The following is a 22,107-nucleotide window of genomic DNA, read 5'->3' as shown; positions in this document are numbered from 1 at the left end:
AGAGAACTGGGGTCCAATGATTCTGTGCACAGACTTCGACCCAGTCACCCAGCTGTCAGCACCGTGCCTCACCTCTGTCTTCTGCAACACCTGGAGCTTTCCAATTCTGAGCCTCTTGAGGGTTTTTGGACACATTGGCTCACTTTTCCAAATATCCCTTCTGTAGGAGTTTAGGCTGTGCCTGTCTCTGTTGCTATCAAGAAACCCTACTTTATTTTTCATCTGTAAGAAATCTGCTGAAATCTCCGGTCTGCTCATTTACCTATATTTTTTCCCCTTGTGATTTAATCACCTTTGTTTTTCTTTTCTATCTTTTTATAGAGTTTCAGGAGGGAGAGAAAGAGAACCCAAGTAGCCAGTTCACTATGTTTGACTGAGGATTTAAATACTAATAAAGTAGCAGGCTCCAGTGTTCACTGAGGATTTCATCTACATCAGAATGGCCTCAGAAGATCCCTTCTTTTGTGCATCATGTCTTTCTCTTCCTGGATTTCCTCAGAGAAGCAGGGATCTAGTACTGGAGCTCTGGCCAGTTCTTTCTGTTGACCACTGAGGCTGCCTAGTGAGGAGCAATTGTAGCCTTCCTGGCCCCTCACCAAGAGGATATACAAACAAACTCCAAGTGTTGGCTTCTGCCAAGCTGGGCACCCCTTAGTTTCTTATACAGACTTGTCCACACTTTCAGTCCTAAGTCTCTGCACTTCCTGATGTTCTCAAGTCCAGAGTCTACCCTCGGACTGTGTAGAGATGGGAAAATGTAAGAGAACTGGGGTCCAATGATTCTGTGCACAGACTTCGACCCAGTCACCCAGCTGTCAGCACCGTGCCTCACCTCTGTCTTCTGCAACACCTGGAGCTTTCCAATTCTGAGCCTCTTGAGGGTTTTTGGACACATTGGCTCACTTTTCCAAATATCCCTTCTGTAGGAGTTTAGGCTGTGCCTGTCTCTGTTGCTATCAAGAAACCCTACTTTATTTTTCATCTGTAAGAAATCTGCTGAAATCTCCGGTCTGCTCATTTACCTATATTTTTTCCCCTTGTGATTTAATCACCTTTGTTTTTCTTTTCTATCTTTTTATAGAGTTTCAGGAGGGAGAGAAAGAGAACCCAAGTAGCCAGTTCACTATGTTTGACTGAGGATTTAAATACTAATAAAGTAGCAGGCTCCAGTGTTCACTGAGGATTTCATCTACATCAGAATGGCCTCAGATCCCTTCTTTTGTGCATCATGTCTTTCTCTTCCTGGATTTCCTCAGAGAAGCAGGGATTCACCACATTGTCAGATCAGCTTCAAGCCACACTGGGCCAGGGGATAGAAAAGCTCTGATTTTCCAGACAGCATTTACCCTTATCTGTTCTCCTTGTACCCTGTGTGCATTTAGGTTCCAGAGCCTAGAATTGAGTGCAGTCTCATAACTCCAGTGGGAGCTTGTTCTCTAATCATTATGGAAATGTGATCTGTGCTTTTTTTATTTCCCAGTAGGAACCCTCTTTTTTTGAACTTGCTCAACATAGTATAAAACAGACAAATAGATAGAAGCAATTTTTATTACTCTAATCCTCTTAATGAGCTCTGTGGTGAGTTAAACCCTTCATGGTCCTTACCGATATGGAAGAATGTGTGAACATTCATTTGTACAACTATGTGCACATTATTATATTCCTATCTGTGTGTAAGTCTTTAATTTTGGGAAAAAAATCTTTTAGATTTACATTGCCCACCATATGAAGAAGGAATTTTGAGTTTAGAGAGGTAGCGGATCCTATATTTGAGAGCTTCTTAGGGATAATTTTAAGAAAGATACTTCAGACTAGAGCGTGTCCAAAAGAGAGCATCAAAAGTACTTAAATCACGTCTCTGAGAGAGGTTGAAAAACCTGGTCATGCTTCTCAGAGAAGGGAAAACACAGGCAGGTAAGGTATAGGTTTCAGTACCTACGGCACTTTTTGTAGAAGAAGGACCTCATCTTTCATGTGACTCCTGTGGTCAGACCCAGGACCAGTGATGCAAGTTATAGAAGGATAAGTGTTGGCCATGGGCCAGAATCTGACCATCCGAGCTGCCTCTGCAGGAGTTTAAGTGAAAGTTTTTGACTCCGTGACAGAGCAGTTATAGGAGGGGACCCAGCATCCAGATAGACATTCATCTTACAAATTTTAAGTCGTCAGGTTTGGAGTTTCGGATTTGGACTTTGAAAGGTACTAATATTATTCTTTTTGTCTTGTTGTTTTCTATGGTGGAGAGTATAAGAATTTTTAAACTGTTTCTAAGAGTATCGTCCCAGAAGCCATTTCTCAGTTGGGAGTCCTTTCTCTTGCAGGAGAAAACGCAGAGGTTTCCATGGATGTTTCCCTGGCTTACCGTGATGATACGTTTGCCGAGTGGACTGAAATGGCCCATGAGAGAGTGCCCCGGAAACTCAAATGTACCTTTACATCCCCCAAGGTAGGAGTCCTTGATGGCAATGTTGATGGAGTTCTTATTTGGGTTCCCGGTATGTGGGAAGATTGCCTTTACAATTAACAGACGTGTTCCTTATTTCTCAGCATACATGACTCACACTGTCCTTCGTATTGTAGAGAAAAGGGCCATGTAGATATGTTCATGTCCCTGCAAAAGAGGGAAAAAACGGAAGAGGGAATGATTTAGTTGTTCCTCTAAAATATCTCTTTAAAAATAAACTCCTGTTCTTTGGTTAATAGCTGAATGTGTCTGAAGAATGTTGCTAAGTTATTTTGAGAGGTGAGAATCTGTTCATATTAGATCAATGCTGGTGTCTACTTCTTTGTTTCTTAGCCATCTCTTTGTTGTCAAAGCTAATGTACAGGTATGAAAACTAAAAGTCCTGCTGATACCACGGACAAAAAGAAGACCCGAAAAAATCTAGTTGTATTTGGAGCCTCAGTCTTCTAAGCCATCTTTAAGAGTCTCCTCTCACTTATTCTTCTAGGAGGACTTATTCAGCCACCCATAGGAGGGAGGTTATCATCCTGCACTGAAAATAGGGAGACCTTTTCTTTGGGGCAAAAGCCTTAGATTCCTTATAAATAGGAATGTAAGGATTGACTCAGTGACCCTCAGAACGTAGTGAGATTTGATGGTTCAAGGATCAATTATCTCGGGGCCCTTTTCAAAAGCCAGGTGCTACCCTCATACTTGCCTCCCTGACATTCTCATCCCCAACTCTGTTTACCTACCCGCTCTTGAACATCTCTGTGAAGGGGAAATGGAGCCATTCTTACTGCTTGTGGTTACTCACATCCCTCAGGGACTGACATGGAGTGCTATGAGCTAGGTGATCTCTGACGTTCCTTCTGGCACAGAAACGGTCTTGTTTTCTTTGTGTGAAGCTCATGAGAGGCCAAACTGCACAGAAGTACATTCTCTGAAGAATGTTGCTAAGTTATTTTCTCGAGTCTGTTGTCACATGACATCCTCAGATCAGTTGCTCCTGAAGGGTTTGGACAGCTTTGTGGTGCCCGCTCCATTGTTTGCTTTAGTTTCCTCTCCTCCCGTAGCATTAGCCTTTCCTAACTTTGCTTTTGTCGATAACTGTCAAGTTGGGGTTCCCTATGACATGGTAAGAATAGCAGGTTGAGGCTTCTGAGTACCATGCCCCAGCCCTTTTCATCCTGTCCTGAAGAGGGGTCAGATAGGGTGGGGCAGATTCACAGCATTGACATTAGTTCAAAGTGTGGATTTGGAGCAAAACATACTTGACTTCAATTCCAGGCTGTATCGCCTATTCTCTGCATGACGTTAGGCAAGTTTACTTAATCTGGCTGAGCTACAGTTTCTCTTCTGCATGGAAAGACTCCCTACCATGGGAGTCTTTATGAAATGATAGGCATAAGTAGGGTGACCTTATCATTTAACATCTAGTCTGGGACATGTTTGAGAATGAAAGAAGAGGTTCACCAAATGGGCCACCAGGACTCTCATGGGCAATTCGTACATCCCATACATAAGCACCTGTTGGGGCACCTGGTGTTATATCTCCCTTCCCAGGTTCCCTAGACCAGAGCTACAGAAAGTATGGTCTAAGGACCAAAAGCTTTAGCATCACTTGAGAGCTTGTAGGAAATGCAGATGTTCAGGTCATACCTCAACCTACTGAATCAAAATCTCACGGTGCAGGGCCAAGGAGTCTGTGTTTAACAGAATTTCAAGTCTTTCTCTTAAGCTGGATAAAGTTGGAGAGCCACTGCCCCAGACCCTTTGCTGAATATTAAATATAGCCCCTCTTCAACAAAAAAGCCATTTGGAATTGTTTAGGGTAAGCTCTTAGAGTGGGGCAATCAGTAAGTAAAAACGAATGGTAGAGAGAAACTGGAGGTAGCAGGAGAGAGGAGTAGCTAACATTTTCAGAGCTTTGTATGCAACAGAGAAAATTAAATTAAAACCGTCCAGCTGTCGCTGCAAGTTGATTTTGCATCTTTCCACAGCGAAACTGTTTGGATATCTAAGCTAAAGGATATAAAGCTTTGGGATATGGAATTTCATCCTCAGAAAAGGGAAAAATCATTTCTCACATTACTTACACACTTAGAAGGCTCTGAGAAGCGAGTGAGGGGAAGGTCATTAAGAAGCCCGTAACTGCTCCTTAATGATGGTTGCTTAATTATCTTTAGGATGTGTTGATCCCTTTCAAGAAAGATATTAAACCTTGAGAAGTGTGAAGGAAGTGAATCATCTAATCTATGCTTTCTGATTGCAGTGAAATTTAGTCTTGAGTCTGAAGATTAAATGAGAAATTGCTTTAAAGCTTTTTAGTCCCTGGTGGATTGTGAAGTTAAAAAAAAAAGTCAAGTTGCCACCTGCTGTAATTTGTCCTAATTAGTCAGTCTCATGCTGGAGTTGGGGGAGGGATGAGGGAGATGGGAGGAAGCAAAGAAAGGTGGAGGAGTGTCTTTTTCCCTAACTGCTCTAAATATATGCAGAAGTAGAACTTCAGTGCATAAAAAAAGTCCCCAACAGAATACAGCGAATTTGTCTTCGAGACAGGTAGGCTGGGCCCAGATCCCAGAATTCAGTGTGTCTGATTTGTTGAACTTAGATACATTTGTCTCATGGGTTGGTAATGTTACTCTCTCTATAGAGAAACGGAAGTAGAGGACACCCAAAGACCCATGACAGGGAACTAGAAGAAACCCTGGAGATTATCTTATTTAACTTTCTTGTTTTACTTAGGAGGAAAGTGAGGCCAAATGATGTGGGTAACCTTCACAAGGTACCCAACAAGGAGCAAGGTCAAGATAAGACTCTAGGTCTCCTGGCTTGAAGTTCAGTGTCCTCCTTATCACAGAACAATGCCTCTCTTCATGCATTTCCGACTACAACAGTTCCTGCTGCATTCAAGTATGCTCTTCCCCATCAGAGCTGGAGGCTGGACTTGGAAGACTCGTGCCCTGAACCCAATACTACTACTTAGTACTTTTGAGACTATGGATGAGATGCATAATTAAGTCAGTGGCATTAGACTAAATAGATTTTGTTCCCTTCCCCCTTAAACTGTCAATTTATAGAAATAAGACTGACTAGAAACATCAGAAAACTCTCTTCTTACCATTACCACAGGCGTGATTAGCCTCCTTAGTACAGCTTAATCTGAGGCTGAATTAGAGCCTGTAATGTATTTTCAGTAGTTTCTTCAGAGGCCTAATATCAGCCCTGACTTTTAAGTATAAGAGAGAAAGGAGCAGAGAGGAGAGAAAGACCACCTATACAGGAGGAATCAACCAAGCCTGCAGCTGAAGTTTGGAAGAGGCAGATTCTTTCTACAGAGGAATTTTTTCAATCTCACAAGCCAATTCTAATTAACCAGTAGCTCTGATAAGAGCCCCTCAAATGTTAGAGAATAAAAAACTATCATGATTGGTTAGTGATGTCTGCCATGAGTAGGGAATGCAAGAGTAAAAGAAACATATAAGCCAGATATTTACTTGCTCTACCTCTACTTTCGTCGTATGTGTCTCTTATCTCTATACAATGGTCTGTTTATTGTACTCTAAGTTCTGACTTTCTAATAAAGAACTCTTCAAGATCGTTGAATGAGCAGAAGACCCTTCATACAGTAGTTAGACTATATAGACTCCTTGTTATCTTCCTTCTGATTGCTCGATTTGTTACTGAGTATAAGAGGTTCATTTGGCTTGCACGTGTCAAAGCCAAAAGAGGCATGGACCGGAGTTTGCAGCAAAGAAAGGAGAGGTTTATTTAGGGAAATGGCGCCAAGCCCAGAGACACAGGTGAGCTAGCACTCAAAGACCTGGCTCCCAAATGGCCTCTAGGGATAGGTTATATAGGGGGAAACTCATTAGTAGCTGAAGGAGTTGGGGTCTTGGGCTCTATTGATTGGTCAGGGCTAGGGTAGGAAGCAATTGATCATTGTATCAGGTCCCAATGTCAGTCATGGCATTGTTCTTTCTGGTTTTAAGGGGATTCTGGTAGGGTCTTTCCACTTTCGTGGAAGTGTAGCTGCAAGATGCAATATGTTACCTTTAGTTTGACAGAAAAATTCTCTTTCTGTGGTTAGCTGACCTGGGCCTTTGTTCCTAAAACTGTTTGATGCTGACCTAAGGGCTTAATGATTAAGGGAGTGGTCATGCAGAATGCAGAAGAATAAGGAAAGAAAAGAAGCAAGTGAGCCCAAGGCCAGTTTGAATCAAGGAGAAAGAGAAATCATTTTGAAGCAGTGAAGATTTGCAGTTACACACTAGAGTTATTACTCTGAAGATTAACAAAAAGATTATAGAAGTTCTGAGTATTCAGGTTTAGGAATAACAAATTAGGTCTCCCCTATCACTTGATTAGGAGGTGTATACCCGGTAAACATTGAAGCTAGCATATAAACCCTTTCATCAGGGAAAAGCCGAAGGCTGCTAAAGCTCATGCCTGTACAAGCCCATATTTATCTCCCTAACCCTCCTCTAACAGGGACACACAGCCAGGAGCTTTGGTAACTGGAGAGCAGAATTTAGTTTTCAAAAGCAACCTATACCTCTACTCTCCAATCTCCTACTGCCATACTCTGGGCAGTACTTCTTTAATTGTTTGCCAGGAAGTCCAAGAAGCTTTTTCAGAAATGGATTAATTTTTGTTTAATTAAAATTTTTGCTCCCTTCTGCCATCTTGCCTCTTAAGCAGTTAAGAAGCTTTGGAGGCAGAAAATTTCAAGAGGGCCTCCTCTAACAAACTAATCCCATTATCACCTTTCATTCCTTTCTGTCTTCTCCAAATTCCAAGGGCTCCTGGAGTTTCTTCTTTTTCTGACAAATCAATAAAAAGTAGCTTCTTGCAACATATCCTGCTGGCCAAAACCATACAAGTAATTAGCCATCATCAAAGACTATGAAGAACGTCAGCAAGAGTTTCCTCCTGAACATTTAAGAAGTTGACTGTTCCACAGAGCCCTACAGGTCTCCAATGATATGCTGCAAATACTAAACCTGCAGTCCTGGTAGATCAGGTTAATCTGATGTGAGGCTTAAATGAAGATTGAAGTGTAAAGTGTAAAGAGATAGAAGAGATTTCTGCTTTTTACCTAACACTTCTGGTTCTACCTCATATGTGGCTGGTGTTTCTTTTTTTGCCAAGGGGTGAGGCAGCCAATGGATACCATTGCCTCCAGTGTGCCTTATTATCTGTACCTCTAAAGTATACCTTTAAGCATTAGCTATTTAGCATTGGCGATAGTAGGCAAAGGTAAGATAATTCAGACTTTGTTGGAATTAGTGGCCCTGCCTGAAACTCTCTGTTATTCTTCTAGACTTCAGAGCATGAGGGCCGTTACTATGAATGTGATGTTCTTCCTTTCATGGAAATTGGATCTGTGGCTCATAAGTACTATCTTCTAAATATCCGGCTGCCTGTGAATGAGAAGAAGAAAATCAATGTTGGGATCGGGGAGATAAAAGATATTCGGTTGGTGGTAAGTGAGTCTAATTGACCTAGGCAGCCTGTGGCACTAAAACACTGGCTAAGAACACTGGTTCCTGAGCATGCATATTGGAAGGGAACTTGCATCTCATTCTTGGTATCTCCATTCCTCAGTTACCTCATCTGAGAAGTAGGAATAATAACACATGACAGCTGAGAGCATAAATTTGTTTGCAAGATTACAGAAATAGAAAATAATGCAATTATTGTGCCCATTTAAGATGTTATTATAATGATCATGATTGCATAATGAATACCACCAATATAAAAGTAATTGTTTTTTACATGTTTCAACTTGTAAGTACAAATGGTAAAGGGAACAGTGTGGTGTTTTAGCTTCTTTCCATTTTGTTAAACAGGGAAAAAATTAGAACATGGAGAAAGGAGACAATTTTTTTAATTTAAAGGTAATCACACAAGAAATACCTATTTATTGTAGAAAATTAGAAAGCACAAGTAAACACACAGAACATAAAAATTACCTTTAAATCCTACCATTTAGAGAAATAACCATGATTGAGGTTTTGATTCCAGATTTTTTTCTATATATAAACTTTCACTTACAAAAATGGGATCATACTCTATTGGTTTTGTTTTTTATTTTTTAAATTTAATGATTATTGTGAATATAATGCATATATACTTTGCAATACCACTTAGCATTTCCCCATCTCAACCTTTTGGGCAACTAAGATATCTCCAATTTTTCAATGAAAGCCTTACAGAAAAATCTTTGATCATGTTCTTAATCATTTCCTTAGTATACAGTGGGTCCATTTTTATGACTTTTATATTTCTATAATACCTGAGAAGGAGCTGGGGAAGTTTGGGGAAAATACATGCCGTGAATGTGAAAGCTCTTGATCTTGAAAGTTTAGCAGACAAGGTCTCCCCTCACCTCTCTCCAAAATGCATTTGCTGGTAGAAAATAATACGAAGATACATTCACCTTCAAAATTTTGTTGGTATCGCTCTAGGGAATCCACCAAAATGGAGGCTTTACCAAGGTGTGGTTTGCCATGAAGACCTTCCTTACACCCAGCATCTTCATCATTATGGTGTGGTATTGGAGAAGGATCACCATGATGTCCCGACCGCCAGTGCTTCTGGAAAAGTAAGAGCTGATTTTGGAGCACTCTAAAGGAACACAGCGTTGCATGATCTGCCTGCCATGCTCCTGGTTTTGCTGGGGTCTGGTTCAAGTGGTCAGTGTGTTAATTGGGCTGTTGATTTGACCAGGAGTCATTTTGGATTCTTTTTTCTCCTCTAGCTTTCCCATGCAAATTATTATTAAATCCTAATCTCTTTTGGCTTTTTATTATGTCCTTGCTCCTTGTTCCCATGGTCTGAGTCAGTTATTTATCTCTGTTACAGTGTTTGAACTGCCTCTCTCCTAAGTCCAACCTCTCTTACCACCAGAAAGATGATGTTCCTATAGATATATCCCCTTTCTCTTCCATGTTATGGACTTTTCCCTTTTTTCTGGATTATTCCCATTGATGTACAAACACTCCACACCATCCTCCATTCTTAAATAAAATCTTCCTTTTTCTACTTCCCCTGAAGCTATCACACCATTTTTCTGCTTTTTCTTTTTTTTCACAAGTCCTTAAAAAATTTATCTGTATATCTTTCTGTATATAGAAATATATTCTTTCTTAAATCCATTTCACCCCTCCTTAAATTGCTCTTGACAGGATCACCGGTGACCTTCACATTCCAAATACAGTGGTCATTTTTCCATCCTCACTTTTCTTGACTCATCATCAGCATTTGACATAATTGATAACTCGCTTTTTTTTCGCAGAGCCTCCTCCATCTTTCTTGTGGTTGTCCTTCTTTGCTGACCATTACTTAATCTCCATTGCTGTTTCCAACCAACTTTCTAACCTCTTAAACTTTAGAGCCAAGGCTAAATCTTTGGAGCTTTTCTCTTTATTAGCTATGCTTATTACTCTGGTGATATCTAGTCTCATGATTTGAATAATCACCTAAATGATAACTCTTAATTTATAATCATCAACCCCAGCCTTTCCCAACTCTGGACCCAAATGTTCCAGCTGTTTATTCAACGTCTTCACTTGCACAAAAATGTAACATGTGCAAAGAACACTTGATTTCCTACCACTTCAAACTTACTCCTCTCCCAGGCATTCCCATCTTAGGAAATGTCAACTCCATGTGTCCTCTGATTAGGCTAGACATGTAGGAGTCATCCTTTACTTCTCTTTTTTTCACACTTCTCATCCAACGCACAAAGAAATCTTACCATTTTCATTGCTACGGCCCTAATCTAACCCACCATCATTTCTCTCTTGGGTTATTGGAGATAGCCTCTCAACTGCTCTCCTTGCTTCTTCCATTTACCTCCCTATAATCTATTCGCAGAGCAGCCGGATTGTTCCTTTTTAAGTGTAAATCAGATCATGTCACTCCTCTGCTGGAAACTGTCTATCGGCTTTGCATCTCCTTTGCCCTGGCCTATAGCCCTAGATGTTCTGGACCCTTGTAATGCTGATCTCATCCCTTATCCTTTCTACCTAACCCACAAGTCCCCTTGGTGGCATGCTCTCACCTCAGGGTCTTTGAACTTGCTGTTTGCTATCTAAAATACTCTTTCTAAGCTACCTCTGAGGCTCAGTTCCTCATATCCTTCAGTCCTTTCTCTAAAGTCTCTTATTTTAGAGGCTTTTCCTTGTCCACCATATATAAAATAGCATCCCATCACATTCCATTCTCTTACCTTACTTTATTTTTCTTCATAATACTCACTCTTTTTATTTATTATCTTCCCTTCCATACCCTTTCTCTCACCACATCTGAATGCAAGTTTCACTTGTCTGTTTTGTTTGTTACTATATCCCTGGCTTCTAGAATAGTGACTGGCACATAGTAGGAACTCATTAAATATGAATTTTTTGAATGAATAAAGGAATCATGTCACTCAATTGTTTAACCTTTTTTTATTAGATCCTCAGTTCTTTCAGGATAAATTGCAAATTCTCTGCTGAGGTATGCAGGTTCCCTCATGAGCTCAGCCCTTCTCGCTTCTCTGGTATCATGTCCTATTGTTTCCTGCTACATGCAGATCCCCAAAATGCTTCAGTCTGTTCCAGGCTTCTCTGCCTCCATCCAGGCTTTTCCCTCTGCTTTCCACCTCCCTAACCCTGACTCACAACTCAGGTCCATTTCTGTGTCTGTCAAAATTAGATGTCCTGGTAGCAGCCTGTGTACACTTTTATCACATTGCTTATCACACTTTCTCTTTATCTGGCTCAGCCACTGAATATATCTCTATAAGTAAAAGAACTGGTCCTATTTATTTATCTATAGACCTAATAAATGCCTGTCACATGATCTGTGCTTAACAAACATGTATTTCATTGGTATGAACGGAAGTAGGAATAAATCAGTGACTGAATGATATTTTGATAGAGAAGTGGCAATTAATTGTGTGATAGAAAAGCAAAATAAAAACTAAGAAAGCAGCTAAAAGAATTTGTATTTATTATTGTTTGGAGTCACTTATTATTGAAGTGCATATGCCTATGTAATTCATAGTTCTGAGGATATCATAGTAATAATGAGTGTTCTTAATGCTAACCTGGATATGTAAGAGAGGATAATTACATTCAATGAGGTCTGATTAAAAAGGCAAGGGAGGGCAAAACATTGTAAGAAGCTCTTAATCTGAGTTGGTACCAAAATAAAGTCCTGGGGATTAAGTAAGTTAGGTTCAATTATATTGAAAAGTTAATGCAACACTCCTTTATTCTGCAGTGGTGCCAACAGAATAAGACATTTTGCATTTCTGTATAGAAACTCATTATGAGAGATAGGAAACTAATCATATGGCTTCAGCACTAATAAATGACATCTCAGTTCCCCAAACTGGCTTCTGATTTTTGAAGATCTGCCTCCCAAATGAGTAAAGTTGTTTTCCTGACATTTTCTCACCATCAGAGTCATCTTTGCCCTTGGAATTTCCATGACTTTTATCAATATCCCAGTGGAATGGTTTTCCATTGGGTTCGACTGGACCTGGATGCTGTTGTTTGGTGATATTCGACAGGGTATCTTCTATGCAATGCTTCTCTCCTTCTGGATTATTTTCTGTGGCGAGCACATGATGGTAAGAGTCCACCGGGGAAGGGACAGTGGACGAGGCAGAATAAATTAGTGATTACAAGAGTGAGCTCTGGAGTCAGACCCTCAGTTCAAGTTCCTCCTTCACCACTTACTAGCTGTATGGCCATAGTCAACTGACTTAAATCACTCTGAATCTCAGGTTCCCCATCTATAACATGGAATTTATAGATAGGGTTTTGTGAGATTTAAATGTGAATAATGTAGCAGAAAGTAAACACACAAATGTTAATGATGATCATTATTTCTTATCTTTTGGCTTCTGCTCTGCCTGTCCCCAGGACCAAGGTAACCACTGGAGAATGTGGGCCCAGTTCTTTCCAGCTGGCAATTTATCCAGGTGGCCTAATAACTCCTATTACCCTGAAATACTGACCTCCTGATTTGCACAGACACCAAATCATATTTCAAGAGGGATTGAAGGTACCATGGTTAAAAATAAGAACGGTGCCATCATCACATTGTGGCTAGAATGATATGCCAGCTGGAACTTGGGCCGCATGTCGGGCACTTGGGTTTCATAGTCAAGTGGACTGTTTTTAAATTTCATTTGCATTTGATCATTGCTTCTGAAGCATTGTAGCCCTTCCAGGAGACCAGTGAGAGCTGGCAAGTAAAGAGGAGACCATCTAGTTTCAAACTAAAGACATGGAAACTGCAAAATATGTATGGAGACTCTCTTTTGTGTGGCACAAATTTTACAGACTAAATCAGTGTAGCCTGCAAACTCAGACAGTCCCAGTGAACCCAGTTAGGAGGAGGATTTGCCCAGACCTCACACCTATATGATTCCTCCCCACCCCAGCTGAATTATAATGGACATTATACAGAACCAAACACTTCTTCCCAAGATAACTTCCGTATGACCAACCAGAATGGATACTGCTGGGGTAGACATGAGGGGTCCACCAGCAGTGACACACTGAGATGAACCATCAGCAGCAGGGACTGAGAGTGGAGGGGACTCAGATACAGCAGCAGGACAGACTACCAGGGTGGGTTGCCCAGAGCAGGCTGGTATGGACTGTCCTACCTGGTCCAGCCCGGATGCTAAGATATGTCTTTTGCCTTTCTCCATTTTCTCACTTTACATTCCTTCATTTTCTGCCTTTTAGTGTCTTTGTATATCCATCAAGAAGAATCATTCTTATTTTTAATAAAAACAGGGAAAACATGTATCTGTTTTCCTAACCATAAGAGACCTCCTACACTTGACATATTTTAATGCCTTACAGTCTTTATCTTATGGGGACCACCCCACCTTAACAAACACAAATGATAAATCACATAGGAATTTAATTCTGAATGAGTGATTTTGTGGCCCACTAAACTACAAAGCTTTTCTTAGTGTTCCTATAGCATCCTGTTGTTATTACCATGAGAGCCCTCAAGGACGGGCTGACAGAAGTGAGTTTCTTAGGAACAAAGATTTTGGTCTTACTCATTTTCGTATGCCTAGAGTCTAGCGTGATGCTCAATATACAATAAGTTGTCGTCAAGGATTGTTTGAATGACTGACTCATCTATAGAATCGCTTTGCTCTCCTTGTCTTTATTTCATGTCTCAATTTGGCTTTCATCAGGATCAGCATGAGCGGAATCACATAGCAGGGTATTGGAAGCAAGTTGGACCAATTGCTGTTGGCTCTTTCTGCCTCTTCATATTTGACATGTGTGAGAGGTGAGCAGATGCCTGTGGGTCTCTAGGCTGAAATGCCTGTCACCATGTCCACTCCTAGCTCTTTAGGAAGAGTATTCAAAAGGGAGAAGGGTGGTTAGAGGTCTGTCGAATAAAAGTGTTGGACATGGTCACATCCTCAGATAAGGCTTGGGATTAAGTCAAAGGCAAAGCTTTAAAGATGCAAAATATTTGGACTGATCATATACTTCAAACTCCATTTGTCTTTAAGTCCTCTGTGACTTTTCTTGGTCTAAATACAGCCCCTACCACTCTGACTGAAAAGCTAAGAATATGTAAAAAGGAAATTTGCCCATTGCCTCTGTACTAATTGTGTCTTGCCTTTCCATCTTGTTTCTCTTTGTAGAGGGGTACAACTCACGAATCCCTTCTACAGTATCTGGACTACAGATGTTGGAACAGAGCTGGCTGTATCCTTCCTGGATGAGCTCAGAGTTTTATTTCTTCCCCCAGCTGCCCGGTCCCCAAGATCATTTTCTAATGATGTTCTCCATATGTGCTCAGCCAGAGCTTTGATCCTTAGACCAATGATAACAGCACAATTAAAGCAAATAATGAGAGGAATTAATGCTTGCTTTCAAGCCTGGGTGAGAGCAAGCAAAATAAGAAGATTGCACCACGTCCCCACGGCAGAGGGATCAGAATTGCTGTTCTGATTGTGCCCTATCTATTCTCCACTTGTTTACTGCAGACTGAAGCATGACTAGCTTTTCCCTGGAGCCCTGGAGTTTCCTCTCTGGGTCCCTGTGGGAGAGACTGTTTCTGAAGTCGCCTGTGTGTGAGACTTCTTACAGCGACCCTGGTGAGCTGGCATACCATGCTGCTGCTGTTCATTTCCGAGACCAAGTGGAGATAAGGCTAAGGTGATTAGTTCCAGAGGCATCACCAGGGCTTCTGGTTGGTTGGCATAAACTCTGTCTGAGACATCTTAATGAAGCAGAAGTGACAGTCTTAGCTTATCCCTTTTAGGATGCTGGATTTAAATATTTTATCTTCCTGAATAATATGTTAAATGCTTTTGAGACTCTCCCTGTAGAAGGGAGAAAAGCTTGAGTTGTATTCTTTCTTGTTGGATAATATCTTGTCATGTGTTGGTAAATACGCTATGTCTGGCCATGATGTTTATATTGTCTTCTTAGTATCACAAGAACGTTGCGAGCAAACTAAATCAGTAGTGTCATATCTTAAAGATGAGAGTTGAGCTTCCTGCTCCCCTGTTCCCCCAACCAAAAAATGTTAGCTGCACCACACAGGGAATATTTATATGCTAAGTCTACTCCAACCCTTTTGACAAATAAAATTTCAACTCCTTCAGCAAATAACTATATTCCCTTCAATCCAAGGTACTGTTGATTTTAGGAAAGAAGGAAAATTTCATTAAATATGTTATTTAATGAAATGTGCATGCTGAGTTCACACTTGTTAAAATATTTTAAACGATGCAGCTTGAGGTAGAGTTGTAGCAGAAAGGAGTTGGAATCAGGACTGCTGTCTCCCAAGCCACCTCACTCTACCCAAAGCCTTGGTGATTCTCAGCTTGAGCTTTAAAGATCGGTCTCAAAGTCACCCTGATTGGTCTCAAAGTATATTGCCACCATCCTCAACTCCTCCTACCTTGGCCATCTGTTTTTCTGCTCCCTGGTCCATTTAACAAGGTTTTTATTGTGGTGAACAGAAGATTACAAACAGAACTCCATTCCTGGTTTTGCTTTAATCCCATGGTCAGTGTCCCTTAGCACCTGCTGCTACCGTACCCACTTCCACCCCACGCCTCCTGATTCTAAGCTATCTTAATATTCGTATAAAAATCCAGAGTATAGCCCACTGGTTCTCAAAGATGGTTATAATTGGATTCTTAGCCCTTAGAAAATCTGATTCCATATATCTGTGATGAGAGACCTGGACCACCTGTATTTTTACTCCTGGTGATTTTAATGCAGCTTTCCCCCTGGTCACTATTTTGCAAACAACATCCAATATTTTAGTGCTTTTCAAATTTATTCTGCATATGCATCTCCTGAGGACCTTGTTAAAAAGCAGATTCTGATTCTGTGTTTTAGGTCTAGGGTGGGCCCTTGAATCTGCATGTTTAACAAGCAAATCTTCATTTCTCTTCTTATTTGGCTTAGAAACAATTTGGAACGTTCCTTGCTGTGGTACTTTTGTGTCAGAAAACCTCCATCAGTAGGGGTTAAAAAAAGAAAACCTCTATCACTGGCATTAAAATGCTAGGTTTTCATCTTTTATCTTTCTGAAAATTGCCTAACTATTTGGAGATAAAGAGTATTGCCAACCGAGCTGGGGAGAAGTGCTTGTGTCCTTGGCTAGCCTGCCATTTCCTTTACTGGACATTGTCAGATGGCCTTCATCATTGTGGCTGGGATCTGCCTCTGTCTCTACTTCCTGTTTCTGTGCTTCATGGTATTTCAGGTGTTTCGAAACATCAACGGAAAGCAGTCTAGCCTGCCAGCCATGAGCAAAGTCCGGCGGCTGCACTATGAGGTAAGCAAATCTCTTGGGTCATTCAGGAACTGGTACTTAGCATCTCCTGCTTGATGTGTAAACACACAGGCACACACACCCCTACACCTGGAGAGTGGAAGTTTTTATTTCAAAGAGAGATTGAGAGATTCACATGTACTATAGAGTCCCTGGGCAAAATAAGAGGCTATTCTGAGAAGCATTTAGCGAGCCTGTCTAACTCTTGGAGTTTTCTGTGGGATAAATGTCTTTCTGTCCCCAGTGAGGAGTAAACTTGCCCAGCAGGTTCTTCAGCTTTGGGATGGAATGTGGGTGCATACTAGATGGGAGATTTGAGTGTGGTAGAAATGGGATTTGGTTTGGGGTGAGGCATTAGTTTAGGTTTCCTTGCAGAGAAACAGTGTTAAGACTGGGGTTCATCCCAGGTGATCTGATTTCCAGACTCCAGGAGCCCACATCTCGCTTTGAAATATCCAGCCAGGTGCTCAGATAGAGTTCAGTAATCTCTGTTCATACATTATGTGCCTAATTCAAGAAAAGCACTCAACATCCTTAACTCTCGAATACAAGCAACACATTCTTAATTTCTCAAGGATCTCTTGGGCTCATGCTGAAGTGGCTGTCCTTAGAGACATGGGCCTAATTCCTCTGTGAGAAGAAAAACAGAAACCGCAGAACCCCAGTGTTTCTATGTGCAGTGGATCTGCAGATGAGAGCCCCTGAATAAGACGTGTCCCTCCCCAAAACACAGGTTCCCTTCAGTTCTGCCCTCAGGAAACCCCGGGTACTTTCTCCAGCTTTGCTTGTCTCTAGAGCTGGAGTGACACATGAAAAATCTCAACCAAATCCACTTCATGTTGATTAATATGCATATTTCTTTTTGTTCACTGGAGCAGAATTTTATTACAACCGCAGAAAACTTGGATTTGGTAACTTTGAACCCTTGCAGAGAAGCATAACCAGCTTAGCAGGGAAATTAGCAGCCCCAAGACGTGCTGTGAATATAATTTCCCAGGCTCTGGTATTGCTGTTTCATGAGAGATAAGAATATAGGAAATATTTGGCTGGATACATTTTTCAGCCACATTCACCTCTGCAGGAGAAATGTTACTATGTGAAATTATTTTACCATCACTCTTAGGGACTTGGTTTAATAGATTTTTTAAATTAGCTTTTTATAGATTTATATATTGAGAAAAGGATTGATGGTAGCTGCTGGAATGTTAAATGAGTCTTTCTCTTACCTAACAGGGGCTAATTTTCAGGTTCAAGTTCCTCATGCTTATCACCTTGGCCTGTGCTGCCATGACTGTCATCTTCTTCATTGTTAGTCAGGTAAGTGGGCCCTGAGGGGTCAGGGTGAGAATGCCCCTGGAGAAGTCTGTCTGCTCTGCGCAAAAAAATTCTATAAAGCTACTGAGAAAGGAGCAGGGAGGCGATAATGCTGTGCAGCTCATGAAGCCATGTCTTCTTAGGCTGCTCCAGTCTGGGACTTGTTATTATCTGGCCAGAAATGGACTGAATTTTCCCTTTCACTACAGCCTCAGAGGGGGAAGAAGTTACTAAATAAGTTAAAAGCCTACAGCCAGATTGAAAGGTGCTCGTTTCATTAACTTAAGAGAATAAACTTTTCAAGCCCTGCAGCAGAACACCAACAAGCAAGTATTAATTTGACTTGATCCTTATCTAGCATTAATATAAATCCTTTTACAGTCCATCAGTCATTCTTTGTAATAATTATATTGCCATGTAACATGAAATGAAATTTAAAAGTCCTCTTGATAGAATCATTCTTCTGCTGATAATTTCCCAAACTCAACACTTTGCTGTACTTGAAAATCTCAATAATGCTAATAATTTAAAAATATTGGTAACTTATTTTAGAAAGTGGAAAGTACTGTTTAAATCTAATGTATTATGTATCTGTCATTCATTTGAGCTTCACAAAAATCCTATGGATAAATAGGGTAGGAATTGTTATCCCAGTTTGCTACAGTATGAATTCTAATGGCCCTAGAGACATTTCCCATTTATATTGTTTACCAGCTGGGTGGGACTGTGGACAGGTTCCTTAATAGTTCTAAGATTTAATTTTTTTTATCTGTAAAATGGATATAATAATACTACCCGCAGAAGGCAGCTGTAAGGATCACATGGAGTAATGCTTGAAGATGCTGTGCAGTGTGCCTGGCGCATTGTGAGCTTGAATAGCTGTGCCCTTATGAGTAGCAAGAAGGGTGAGTGTTGTGCCAAAGCACGTACAATAAGTTAGGGATCAGAACTCAGTCCTTTTAACTTTTTTGCCAACTGCTCTGTCATCTCTGTATTTGGCCCAAGCCGAGAATATTAGTAGTGCAGATAGAGCCTTAGGACAAGACCTGCCCCATTCTGCTAGCAAGTTTTCTTCTAGTACTACAGAGGCTCCATGAATGCTTTGGGCAACCTGGTGAAAGCTATGAGTCTCTTCTTTGCATGTTTTTAAATGAGTAGAATAAAACAATCTGGATTTCAAATGGAATCAGATAGGTTAGTAGATAGATAGATAGATGATATATGCTTATAATTTACACATTACAGATATATAACTTATTGATATGAAAACATGATCTCTATTGGTGACAAAATTATAGGTAATACTAATATTATAGGGATTTTTCTATATTCATAATTGAAAGAAACAGTAACTTTTAGTTAAAGACTGATGAAAATAAAGATACAGTTTTTTTCTCATTCGAGGTCATAGACCCCTTGAATTTTATCCAAAGACACCCAAGAGTGCCTCTAACCCAAGTTAGGAGCCACTAGAGTCCTGTTAGCTTTGCCCACGGGGCAGTGTTAATGTTGCTGCTAAAGGCTAAAGTGAATGTAGAAAAAAATAAAACAAATATACATACATGTCTTCCTAAGTTCTGTTCATCACATCTGCTTTGACCTACAACAGTGCTGTATTTGTATCAGACTGTTTGTTTACGAAAACTTGGACACTTCATTCTCCACTCCAAATGCAGTAAAAATATTTCAAATTCTGAATGAGTTTTTTATTCCACCAGCTGAGGCTTAAACAAGGGTGTCTGAGACCTGACTTATCCCTTGGCTGATTCCCTTGCGTGACCAAAATGCTTACCAGTCCTCCAGTATCTTGGTAATACTGTGACACTTAATACAGCCAGATCTGACAGGCCAAGAAAGCAGGGTGCACTGCTTGGAGAAACAGAACCTCAAGTAAGTTGGGCTGAGGCATAAAAGGCAATACCAAAATATGTTCTCAAAAAGGGTACTGTGGTCCTAACACGTGTTCTGCCTCTTTAGAAAGCCGAAGTCATTCTCTACAGTCCATCCCACTCACTCTTGTCTCTGCAGTCTCTTCCACCTGAAGTCAAGAAGGGACATTTGGCCGATCTTTAAGGTGGTTATATGTTGTCCGAATTTAACCTCATACATGTTTAATGAGGGCACCTTTTTAAAGCAAAGGAGGTCAGTCTCTCAAGGACTGGAGTTTGTGGGGGGGTTTTTTGAGAAAAAGAGATTAATATTCCATTGCCCCAGTATTTTCTAACACAGCTCCAGCCTGTGGCTGGCTTTTTATATCTGCTGTAATCGTCGGCCCAGAGTGGATTTCAACTCTAAGGGGGTAGCAATGAGGTCTTTTGGATTCCATTAGCTCCTCACATTCCTCCTGCTGGGTTATTTTTTTTTAAGGTTTATTTATAGATATCTAAGACATTTTCAGGCATAACTCTCAGTGTCCCAGGTACTGTATTAATATAGTCATCAGAGGATTTATTTTTTAATGTCATTTTGGAATGTCTCAGCAATGAGCTCACCTGAAAGAAAACCTATTGGGTAACTTTTTGAAATAGATCCCAGCCTTAGGTAAAAGGAATGTATTAAAACTCCCATTATACTCTCAGGCTTGCTGGGAGAGCTTGCATTTAAGCCCCATGAAATATAATGCGAGGGGATCTCGCCAGGATATTGAAGCTCTGAGGCCAGGAATGAAAGGCCGATGGGAAGCTGTGGAATGCAGTGACCTTGAGGCTTTGTAGCTGGATACTGAGGTGCAGTCTTTTAATGCCTGCCATTTTAATGGCCTCAGTCCTAGCAACCAAGAGATGGCACATCACACACAGTCTGGTATTTTAGCCCCTTTCCTCTAGAAAAGAAAGAGGCGTTCCATTTAGAGGTGACGAGCAGTAGGGAACAGAAGTGCAATGCAGGGGAGAAGGTCACCAACCTTCGCTAAGGGGACCCCCAGGTGTCTGACATTCAGGTCAAGCCACAAGCAGCAAACTCCCAGAGAGCCTGTCCCCAGCTCTTTTTTGTGTGCGTGTGATCACTTCATTCTGTTACTTACAGAGGAAATGTTTCCAGTAAGAGAGCCTGTGTCTGGGATTTGGAAATCTTGTTGTTAAGTGGAATGTTGGTTGTCAAGACTACTGGGTGTAAAGGGATTTGACCTTCGCTTGGCTCCAGGGGTGTAATTGGGTGGTTTCATACAAAAGTAAATTGTTCAAATGTTAAATCAGGAAAAACAGGAACTTTTAGAAATAAGACTTATACAGCGAGGAGATGATCTTTTTTCTTTTTGTTTTATTTTGGTTGGGGCTACCTGATTTTTCTCTCTGAAAGTTAAAACGGGGTGACTGTCACCTCTCTGCTTTGGTATTAATGAGATTTTGGATTTACAAGGCCTGCTCTGTTGAGGCTGCTTATTGTGGTGTGTATTGGTGGGAATGTGCTCAGAGCTCAGGATGGCTCAGGCATGAATAATTGAGAGAGGAGAGGGGAAAACACAATTGAGTCTTCAAACAGCAGAGCGACACTGTATATAGTTTATTTATGCAAATTCGACTCTGCCCTCAGCAGAAAATAACACATTTAGAGATTACAAATTAAGTGTATGGGTAATTCTCCAACTCCATTCTAAGCAAGGAGCATGTGTCTCAAAGCAAACCTTGGAGGGGGACGTGAAAATGCTATTTCTTCCGTCTCGGCTCCTGCGTGCTCCTTAAAGTATAAGCATCTCATTTCAGTGGTTCTACTCTAAAATTGTATTTTGCATATATACAGTTTATTATTTACCACCCATTATTATGTCTGAGATATATAGTGCATATATATTACTATAAGATTTAAATAAAACATGTGTATATATACTGTATAATGTGCATTATGGTCAATTAAGTGAATTTTCAAGACATTCGACCTTACAGAATGGTTGCCTCAAATATTAACTTAAGTGACTCACCCTGTGTGAGATAATATTCCTACTCTTGTGTTGTATAAATAGGTAAGAACACCTTCTTTTGGAGTCAGAGCCACCACGACTTTCTGGCTGAGCAGTCTTGGGCAAGATGTTGTACCTCTGTGTGCCACAGTTTACCCATGTGTTGAGTGGAAATATTACCTACCTACCTCATAGAGTTATTAGACTAGTTCTAGACTAAATAATATCTTCCATGTAGAATTCTTAGTGTAGTACCTGATGAACCATTGACATTGAATAAATGTTAACTGTTATTATCCTTGTTATTATTTTTAAAATCTTAGCTTTGCTAATATCTGTGTTAACTACTTGTTTTAAATGATGATAAAGGAATACAATAGACAGCAAAACTTAAATGAAATAACAGTTATTACCCACTGACCTCTTTTAAGTGCAATTATTATGATTTGCTATGAACTGCAATAATTTTTCTTTACTTTTCAATCAGATATTTTCTAAGAGTGACTGTTTCTATTTCCCCTTTCTATCTCCATGTATCTACACTGGTTGTCTGTACATTCCTATACTTTTGCCCATATTCACTCACTGACATCGGTCTGTTGAGAGCCATTCAGGT

At 40.5% G+C, this 22,107-nt stretch overlaps 1 protein-coding gene across 2 annotated transcripts in view; it reads left to right on the top strand.

The window, feature by feature from the left end:
• The window catches only part of WLS (wntless Wnt ligand secretion mediator), a 93,313-nt gene that overhangs the window by 59,047 nt on the left and 12,159 nt on the right, over positions 1–22,107 (top strand). For both annotated transcript variants that reach the window (XM_006919308.3, XM_006919309.3), the window contains exons 3-10: positions 2,322–2,446; positions 7,770–7,931; positions 8,917–9,053; positions 11,903–12,071; positions 13,668–13,765; positions 14,130–14,193; positions 16,142–16,285; positions 17,516–17,599. In XM_006919308.3, coding sequence (XP_006919370.1) covers positions 2,322–2,446; positions 7,770–7,931; positions 8,917–9,053; positions 11,903–12,071; positions 13,668–13,765; positions 14,130–14,193; positions 16,142–16,285; positions 17,516–17,599 — 983 coding nt within the window. The remainder of the gene's footprint in view (positions 1–2,321; positions 2,447–7,769; positions 7,932–8,916; positions 9,054–11,902; positions 12,072–13,667; positions 13,766–14,129; positions 14,194–16,141; positions 16,286–17,515; positions 17,600–22,107) is intronic.

Source organism: Pteropus alecto, unplaced genomic scaffold, assembly GCF_000325575.1.
Source record: "Pteropus alecto unplaced genomic scaffold, ASM32557v1 scaffold25, whole genome shotgun sequence".
In the NCBI taxonomy this organism is placed as follows: Eukaryota; Metazoa; Chordata; class Mammalia; order Chiroptera; family Pteropodidae; genus Pteropus; species Pteropus alecto.
The sequence above is the reverse complement of the archived record's forward strand: the minus strand, read 5'-3'. Positions and strand labels throughout refer to the sequence as shown.